The 10,251-nt window shown below is 37.7% G+C and overlaps 1 protein-coding gene across 3 annotated transcripts; it reads right to left on the bottom strand.

The window, feature by feature from the left end:
* Window positions 1-3,948: 3,948 nt before the first annotated feature.
* Window positions 3,949-10,163, bottom strand: LOC146315417 (peroxiredoxin-like 2A). 3 transcript variants are annotated; one of them, XM_084735892.1, is made up of 7 exons: window positions 10,071-10,147; window positions 7,654-7,892; window positions 6,355-6,540; window positions 5,759-5,850; window positions 5,516-5,656; window positions 4,328-4,492; window positions 3,949-4,245 (listed from the first exon to the last, which is right to left on the bottom strand). In XM_084735892.1, the coding sequence occupies exons 2-7, from the start codon at window positions 7,835-7,837 to the stop codon at window positions 4,150-4,152; spliced, it is 864 nt and encodes a 287-aa protein (XP_084592018.1). In that variant the 5' UTR covers window positions 7,838-7,892; window positions 10,071-10,147; the 3' UTR covers window positions 3,949-4,149. The 3 variants fall into 3 exon arrangements, with proteins under 3 accessions (XP_084592018.1, XP_084592020.1, XP_084592019.1); XM_084735894.1 differs by lacking the exon at window positions 7,654-7,892 and having other exon boundaries at window positions 10,071-10,163; XM_084735893.1 differs by lacking the exons at window positions 7,654-7,892; window positions 10,071-10,147 and adding an exon at window positions 8,472-8,594.
* Between the last annotated feature and the right edge of the window lie 88 nt (window positions 10,164-10,251).

The following is a 10,251-nucleotide window of genomic DNA, read 5'->3' as shown; positions in this document are numbered from 1 at the left end:
CATTTTAGGTGAGTGCGGTGGGTTTCTGCGTGCACAGTTTTTGTTGTTGTGTCGTTAAATTGGACAGTTTGGCTGAGTTTAAGCATCTCTGATCAAAATCATTCACATTGTCAATCACAAACTCTCCAAACACGTGACTGTCCAGTGTGCTTAGATAGTGATAGATGGTGTATGTGAGGAAATTTATTCCAGTGTCGTCTGTCTAAAGTATGTAGGAATAAGTATATTTTTATTGGATATATTTATAAAAAATATATATATATGATGCACAATATATGAGCACATATGCATGAGGGATTTGAGGGATTGTAGAGATTTTAACTTCAAGGTGTGCCTCTGGTAGTGAAGCCACCAGATGGCCCCACATATGCATCAGAAAATAACGTCAGCTGCTCATGTTATGGGATTACAGAGGTGCGTTTCAAATGAGCGAGTGCACCTCTGGCTCTAGGGCTACTAAATTCTCAGATTAGAGCAGTGTTCCTCTAGTCTGACTCGATACAGCGAACACAGTCAGATTACCCACTAGGATTCAGTGTTGTGTGAAGTGGTGTTTTGTGTATGGTGGTCATTTCCCTACTCTACCCAACAGTTAGATTTTACAGACCATGTTCATACTTGATTCGTCTCCGTTAATCTTTAATCACTTGAGTGAAGTTGTACAATCATTCTTTTTCAGTGAACTGATTGTGGATGTTAAGGGACTGTACTGTAACTGCACAACTGTCGCATCTTTATGAATCAACTTCTGTGCAGACAGAAATATACAATGATTGTGTTTTAATGTGATTATAAAACTGAAGGATTTAATTCCAAAGTGCTATCCAGATTTTTGAAAACTGCCGCCACCTGAAATTTACCAATTTACTCATTTTGGAATGAACCTCTTCTTTTACTCACCGCTGTCATTTGTTTTTCATACAGACATTTAACCCCCACACTGTTACTCAGTCAAGATATTTTTTTCTGATATCAGTGCTGATGGTTGTTACTGTGTGTTGTGTTTGCTGTGTTTTCCTGCTGAGGTTAAAAATGCACTATATAACCTTGCTGTGCTGCTGTAGGACCTAGTTGGATTTGTGTTGCTTTTTACCGCGTGTCTTGAAGATTGTATTTGTTTATCACGCTGGATAATGTTGAATGGACTATGGTCATGTTAGTGCTTATTCCTAATTCATTCATTGTCTGGCAGCTTTTGTTGCTCATAACCAAGTAGATTAATTTCTGCTTTTTTCCTTTACGTTTTCCTGCTCTTTGAAATATGTTGTAAAAGTGTCAAGAACAAAACTGGAGGGATTTAGTCGGCATCTAAACGCATTTGTAAACGTGTATCTCAGCTTGTGACTGTACCAACATAACATGTCGCACCTATAGATCTAGCCAAAGACGAGACGGGTATGAAATGTACAGGAATGGGGAGAAGTGTGTAGCTTTTTGAATTTTTCATTTCAGCTTTATCGTATGGACCTTTTGCCAGGCTTTTCTCATGCAAAAACATGTTTCTGTTTTGTTGTTTGTTTCTTTGTTTTTTACAATACTCAACACACCAAATTTTTCAGTAATTCCATTAAATATCATCTTTAACACCCAATTAACAAATCAGAGATTTAAATAAATCCCAACACATATTTTAGTTCAGTAAAGTTTATATGTTTGGAATTAATTTTTATTGACCTTACTAGTGACTCATAATTAAACTTGACTTTACCCCACACAGTACCAGAAAATTTGGGTGCTCTGGATGAAAACCTAATTGCTAACTTTGGTTGTTCATGACACGGAAAAAGGTCAAATCTTTGCATAGTGAAGGCACAAATGTAAAGATAATTTGTTATCATTACACTCCATGAATGTTTTGGTTACTTCATGTACATACAAGCAGTCCTGTCAGTATTGGTCCACAGTGTTTTCTTTATCCTTTTGGTATTGTGGTTAAATATATTTCCTTGATATGAAATGTATTTTACTCAGAGCAATAGAATAAAATATGTAACATTAATGTCCAAACCCTGTGTCCTTAATGTCATATTATTGAACAATGTATATTGTAAATATTTCTAAACATAATATTTTCCTCCTGTTCTTGAGGAAAGGCAAGAAAATGAAGCAAGTGAATAGTCTAGTAGAAAAAGTTTGGATCTGATAAGGCTTGTTTGTCCAACAACCAGGAAAGCAGGAGGCAATCAGATTAAAAGAAGATAAAACTCACAATGTCATCTTAACTGTTACATAGTTTGTTTTGACCACTAACACATGAAAACAAACCAGCTTGGAAATACAAACATGGTTGTATTTTCTACCTCTAAAGTGAGTCTACTAACACTGTAGTGGATGTCTTGGTTAAGATGTCTGAGGATAAAATAATTCACAGGATTAGTGATTTAAAGATGACATGTTAGGACCCATCCCTGGCTTTCAACAGAAAATGACAACATTGTCTTCAGTTTTCAGTCATATTGTGTGAATGTTCTGTTTCTTTAACTGTTTTAAATTAAAATAACAGACAGATTTATTACTAGAAAAATGTTTTTAGAATTCAAACTGGTGCTTTGCTCATTTAGGTTGTTTTACTGTATATTTAGTTTATACACAGGGCCTGGTGAATATAGAAAAAGTCTAAGTGCACTATTGCATGATACCAATGCACTGAGACTTCCTGAATTAAAAGTATGGCACTGTAATCAGGGCAAAGTACAAAGTATCAAAAATAAAAGTACTCAGTGCAGAAAATTGAAAGGAAAAGCTGCAAATCCTCACATTTGAGAGGCTGCAACTATGACATTTTTTGCTTTAAAAATTACTACATGATTGTTGAAATAGTTGCCATTTAATTTTCTGTGAATTTCTAATTGACTGACTAATCTTTTCAGTTGTACTTGTGTTACTGTTATTTATTTAGTTACATCACACCACTATATTACACCTACCTTTCATGATTTGACACATTTCTATGAATCAGACACAAACTGGACTGAGACAGACCACTGTCTCTTATAAATGAGAAGACTAATTTGAATTATTGTTGAAACATTTTTAAGCAGAGTAGTCTGCCATCCAAATCATTTGGTGTTTTATCATCTGATATACCTGTTAAAAATACTTTGGAAATAATATTAGACAGGTTATATGTTCTGTGATTGCAATAAAGGACATGAAGATTTTGAACCTACATATTAGTGTTATAATCTAGAACAGCAAGCAAATATCTGTGTCACAGGTGTCTGCTTTAACAGTGGGGTTACTAAAAATTAATACACACCTGCCAGCCAATCAGAATTGAGAATCTTGTGAACAATGTATGCTAGAAATACAAAGATATCCACAAGTGTTGGTTATTTTGCTGCTCTTGCAGAGAATCTATTACCAAAACATGTAAACTGTATCAAGTGTTGCCCAAAAAAAGATGAAACCTTTAAAACATTAAACACAAGGGAGCACAGTGAAAATATGGTGATGAGGTCGTCTTTATTGATTGCTTTTATTTTCTGCAGCTAGTACTCACATGTTCAGGTACACACATTTATCTTTCTCACACATACATGCAGGCAACGCCTGCTTCACACACCACAAACACTCCTCAAACATGGTGATAGCGGCTGAAGCTGTGTGTGTTTGAGCATCAAACCTGCTCCTCTCAGTGTTGAGTTTAGAGTCAAGTTTTCATTATCACACACACAGGCCACACACACACTCCTCGTGCCATGTTGGAGGCCCATTCAGGTGCGTCAGCAGGAGAAGCAAAAGAAGATAACACACAGGAACGTTATTAAAAATGTAGGACAATTTCAAGTGATGTTAGATTTAATGGTTGCTGTGACTTTAAGTCCCTTTCTACCCGTTTTTAATACCCGTCTCAATAACAAAAAAAAAAAAAAAAAAAGCTTCTAGGTGTCTGCAGAAGTAAAGAAGAACAGTCAGTGACAAATCTTGTATTTCACAGCATGACTTTCGTAACCAACAGTAAATTAATGTGCAAAAGACAATATTCTGATATTGGATAACGTAAACAGGCTTAAATGTCAGTATCAGTATTTCAGTGATAGACAAAACTTTGAATGCAAGTCAACGTGTCAATTGTGTCAAAAAATCATTCTTAATTCTAATTTTGATCTAAATACAGTGCACCTTCACCTAATGCCCAAAAAAAACTTATTTTACTGGTACAATTTTCTTAACAGCCTCTAAAACAGCTGCATTCTCCACTTTATCGCCGAACTCCTTCTCACGATGTTCCAGGAGAATCCCCTGCAAACACAACATGCAATTAAAATATAGACATGTTTTGTAAAAGCTTTCAGAAAGGCCAGGTGTTTGTATGGTATCTCACCTGGTCTCCTGCTCCCATGACAAACACTCCCCCGAGGACGAAGCCCTCGCCATTCATGTTGCCCTGGTAACCGGCCCTCCAGGCCCGAATGAAGTTCTGCCACACTCCGAGGCGAATGAAGCCCAGACCCCCCATCTTCCTCTGCAGCGGGCCATAGAAGTGTTTCTACAATCGCACAGTTTAGTTTTAGTTAGCCAAGGTTTGTGACACCGCTGTTAGTCATTATTCATAAACTGTCTAACACATTTTCTTCAAGAAGCTGATCGTTACAGAAACTATACCAATACTTCTGTTTGATCAAGATCAGCTGCTCCAGTTTACAAACACATACTGCTCCCAGTTGCATAGGTTTACCCTGGGGCAGATGGGGCTTGAACCATCAGCCTTAGAACTCGTCTACCGCCTCTTTTGCCACGTGAGCCACAGGTACCACAAGACACTAGCTCTGGTTCTGAAGTACCAATAGAGGGCTCTCAAAGACCACAAATGACTGCCACAGCACTTTTTATTCTTGCTCGGATCCATTTTCGTGACATGAAATCCCATCAGTGTACCAATAGAGGGCATCCGATGACCACAAATGGCCGGTACACTACTGTTTTGCTTGCAAATGTAATATCCGTGAAGTCTAGTCCACTGTTGGGGTGACACAGAATAACACACAAATCAACCAAATAAATGACTACTCTTAAGAAATGATGATATTCCTGTAGATAATTCTTAACTTAAGAAAGACGGAAAACTTTAATATTTATTGTAAGTTTCATATAGACAGTGGAGATGAGTAGGATCTCAACAATGTGCAGGAGCTTAACCACTGATCTGTTTACCCACACCTTTCACGTGTCTTCACTTTTTGTCCAAGAAAGTGTCTTCTTTCAGAATAAAGCTTTTTTTTATAGCTGTGTTTTAGGTATTTCAAATTGAGTAGCTGAGCAGAAAAATGTATAGCATGTGTACAAACATGAAAGAAGATTATTTAAGTTTTATAACTGGGGACCTGAGGAGACAGTCCACTGTTTCTATTGCAGTGAATTAGATAGAGGGCTACCTATCACTTGCTACAATCTAATGCCCATTATGTGCTAGTGGATATATATGCTAGGACTGTTTTAATTGCTATGAAGTTTAGACTGATTGTCACGCAGGTGACATCTGGAAGATGTAATGTTATCTACTGCTGCTCACCTCTTCATCTATGTAGATATCCCCAGCGAAGTGCGGTCTGAAGTCCTGGATCTCTGTGCCGACGTTCTCCTTCACCACAGCGACCAGAGGGACCCCGAGCTCTTCCAGCTGGGGCTTCAGAGAGGACAGCTCAGAGGCCTCCTACACACAGAGAGAGAGAGATTTATAACATCAGGGAAAATATTACCCACCTACACTTTCAGTTTTCAATTTTACAGTCAGAGTCATGTTCATCTCCATCACCTCTCTGCACAAAAATCATCCAGGTCGTCGTACGGCCATGACCACGGCCCCGTTCGTCTCCCACAGGCTCTTTGCTTTGATGACCTTGCCATCTGCAGACAAAACAGGAACAAACTGTTCGTAAAAGAAGGCTCCAATCTAACATGTCTCTGATAAAAAAAAAAAAAAAAATCTCAAGGATTTTTACTGCTGCAAGACCTCGATAAAGCCACAGCGTAGAAGATAAAAGATGCAGCCTTCAAATGAAAGAAAAGCATAATGTTCATGGTCACATGGAACATCTATAAACTGAATATGTTTAAACAAGTATATGTTTTAACAAGTAACTTGACGTGCAGCTTTGGGTAAAGACCTTTACTGTGATCTAATCTATAATACCAGCAGATTTGGGAAAGCAGCTTTGCCTTAAATGCCACACAAAACGTCATTCACTGCATGTCCAATACATACAAACATGCAACACTAAAGAAAACTGCAAATGGGCCGATTCTTGTGCTGATGTAATGTTAATTCTCCACCTAAAGGGTTTAACAACAGATGGTGTTAGACAAACAGGTTTGACATTATTAAAACAGCCAATCAGAAAGCCTGCCTACCATCTACAGTGGAGCGTAGGTCAGTATCTTCGAGGTATTCCAGCGAAGCGTTAGCAGTTTTAGAAAGACACAGATCGGTGTTGGCCAGGAAGATCCCAGCTATCGCAGCTCCGACAGCACCCAGACCCAGTGACCACATCCCCATCTCGAACAGCTCCCCCTCCAGCCCGGACCCAGAGGACAACACTGCAGCACATACAGGGAACAAACATGGGGAGAGACATTTTACAAGTCTGACATAATCATAATGAAAGAGAAATATTCTTTACTTTGACATTGCAGTTTTCTTTCACATTGCCTACAGCAGACTAGTTTATATGTGCACATTTCACTGAGTGCAAATCAGTTTTTCTTTTGTTGTTATCTCTCATATAAGCAGACATCGAATCTCCCCGAAGCTGAGACAGAACAAGACACAACTTGCAGAACTTGTGTTCGTAGTATGATACCAGTCTGCCACTGTGTTGCTTTTTAGGCGGGTAGCCTCTTCTCACCTCTAACCTCAACCACATCCATGACCGTAAATAGCTTACATACTTACTAAGGAAATTAGATGCTAGTTGATGTGACGAGATAACCAGTTTGCAGATGTTTTTTTGGCTGCAGCTGTGTGAGACCATTGTTTGTGAGCCGTTACACCATAAATACACCAAAACATCAAGTTACAATAATACCAAAAAAAAAAAAAATCATGATACAATATTTATAGGTATTTAAACAAAGAAAAAATATGACTTTATAGCATTTTCTTTATTAAATAATAAATCTGATGTGTATAGCATTATATTTTTGTATAATTTTGTTTGTTCCTTTTGACTTAAAGTGCGTCTGCTTTCCCCTCATAGTTAAGCATGTGTAAAAAAAATGGCATGAATTGTCTTTGGCAATGAATTTTTGAGCTGTGTATACACAAAACAAAAACAATGCAGCAGTCAGTAGCAGTCCTTTAAGAAAATAAAAATAATGACATAAAATAATAACCATGTAATGTTGCAGTATATATTGTCATAGATTATCCCAAAGTGATATTCCATATATTGCTACATCCCTACTTATATAAACAATAACAACCCCTATGAAAATATTTTAAAGCACTTGAAAGATAAAGTCATTGCAGGTGAATGACTCATTTATTTCGTCTACCTTCATGCCACTCTTTGGGGTCATGAAGGTTTAGAGTCATAAAAGCACAACCTGGGTGTAAAGCAGGGAAACACTACGCACAGGTCACGACTGTTTCTACAACATGCTTAAAGTTTGGGTTATGATGGAAAGCAGCTGACTCAAATATGTCCTTGCCTGAAACGGGCTTGTTTGGGTCAGGACTGGCTTTGGCATTACTCTGGTGAAACAGAGCAGTCTGGGTTCTTAGAAACTGGGGCCTGGCTGTGGTGGAAGGCTGGCTGCTCCCCACAGAGAGGGCAGAGCAGCGCAGGGACAGTCTCCATCTCAGAGCTGTGGAACGCCTGGACAGAGCCAGCATCTGGACCGTGGGAAAAGACTGTCCCGCTCTGGCTATAAATAGTCTCAAGATTTCGCTGAAAGAAAGAAACACAAGTCTTTTCTTTGAAAGTTAAACCACTCGAGACGTGCCACAGACTTTCAAAGAATATGCAACCCGCCTCTGCTACAAGCCCAAACTTCCATGGAATCTGCATTTGATTTTACAGATTTAAGCGAAAAACACCTTGGAATCCTTCTTCATGTCTCCGCTACCCAGATAAAACGTTATATCTGCCTCTAAATCAGCCTTGTTTTATTTATGCTTACAATAGGAATTTACTACCCATCCTGCTGAGTGTGTGATATCAACATTGAAAGCAAAATGAAAGCATTAAGTGTAAAATGTGCTGTTCTTATTGGGGTGTGACCATTTGCAAACAAACTTCCTATTCTTGCACCCAAAAGGAAACTCTGTGTGGTAAATACATCAGCAAATAAATTACAAAAAAACACAAATATATGACAGTTTACAACATACTTAACAAGGGAATTCATGCATTGTGAAAGAAAATGTCATGCAGATATTGCACAGGAAAAAATACTTTAAGGTTAAGAAAGATCAAATGTATTTTATGTCCACAACCAACAAGAGAGTAAAAATGTCTTATACTAACTTGTCTCTGGTTCCAAAATGCGAAGAAATGCTTTTGCTCCTGGAATTTATTTTCATCCGATCTCAAACAGTAAATCACCCAAATGAATTTGTGTTCTGAGACGTTACTAGTGGGGAGGACAAAAGACTGAAAAAAAAAAAAAAGATAACAGCAGCAGCCAATAGAGACAGACGCCCACGCCTTCAACTCAAGGAAGAGTCTAGATTCTTTGAATGCGTCTGCAGAGCCAGCAGTGACAGGAGCTGCCAAGACTGGTACTGCCAAACATGAGTAGTAAGTGTTGCCCAATACTTTGTAAACTATAAAAACATACAATAAATAATAAGTTACCTGGAAGATACCTGGACATATGATCATGTAATGGCTAGAGGTGGAAAGTAACTAACTACTTTTACTTAATGCTGCACTTAAGTACAGTTTTAGGGGAAATATTGTACTTTTAACTCTACTACATTTATTTGAAAGCTGAAGGTTTCTCATACAAAATGTATGATCAGCTTCTAAAATATAATTTGTTTTGAATTAAATTACTTCAGTAGTAAAATCAACCAGATGCATCACTCATGCTTCCATGTTACCACATTGGTAATCATATGTTAACTTATAGTATATATGATTATGCACTGCACAATGAGAACTTATAATTTTGATTCTTTATGGACATACTTTGCTGCTGCATACATGTATACATCTTGCTTCAAATAAACGTTGAATGCAGAATAATAACTTGCAGTGGTGTATTTTCACAGTGTTGTTGCCACTTTTATTTAAGCATCGATTTCAGTTTTACTTTACTTGAGATTTTTCATACATTTCAAACATATATCAACTTATAAAATCGGATGATTTGTCATAAACGCCCAACAGTATAACTAAAAGTAACGTGCACATATTACTGCGTGTGTTAATGTTATAATAATCAATATATGTGTATATATATCTTTACTTTTACTTTTGATAATTTAGTTTATAGAACGTTTACTCTTTTATATCTAATATACTTTTACCCAAGTTAAAAAAAAAAAACGGATTTAAAAAATAATTTAAGAAAGCATCAGTCCTGATCCAAGTATTTAATCCAAGTATTAAATACTTTGTATTATTATGTTTATACATACATTAAAACGCAGGATTTTTACATGTCACTTGTCATCTTTAACCTGTGACAGTGTGACGTTTACTGACCTGCACGTAAAGGTGAGGTCCCTTAAAAGGCTCAACCTGTGACCGCCCTTTATTATGCAGATAATGACCTTGTTACTGTCTATGAGTAATAGGTTAAATCAATGACATGACCTAATGGCTCGGCAGGCTACACCTAAAAATGTAACCGAGTAGGACTATGATATTTCAGCATTTTTAGGTTACTTAAGCTGATTATTACATAATAAATGCATACTTTCAGTGTCCTACAAAGTTGCTGCCGCAGCGGCACGTAGACGGGACGACGATGAATTAGCAGCTAGCTAGCGGTTTTACACTTTGCTTTATTGTGTCTGGTCCTGGAGCCGACAGGTCCTGTTGAGGCGGGTGCTTTTGTTCATGAATCCTAGCTCTGATTTCAGGTTAATGGATGGTTTTGAGTAAAGGTTGACTCACCAGATGAATGAAGCGGCAAGCAGCGCCTCTCTACTGCTCAAGCGATTTGTAAACAGATTTTTTTTTTTTTTTCTTTGCGCAGGCGCACTAAACGCTCCAGCGCAGGAAAAGTAATCGAGCAAGATTGCTGGCTGAGAAGATTTTGACAAGAATGTTTGTGAGGCGCAAGACATGACAAAAC

Source organism: Lutjanus erythropterus, chromosome 14 (genome assembly GCF_056507025.1).
Source record: "Lutjanus erythropterus isolate fLutEry1 chromosome 14, fLutEry1.hap2, whole genome shotgun sequence".
Lineage (NCBI taxonomy): Eukaryota > Metazoa > Chordata > Actinopteri > Lutjaniformes > Lutjanidae > Lutjanus > Lutjanus erythropterus.
The sequence above is the reverse complement of the archived record's forward strand: the minus strand, read 5'-3'. Positions and strand labels throughout refer to the sequence as shown.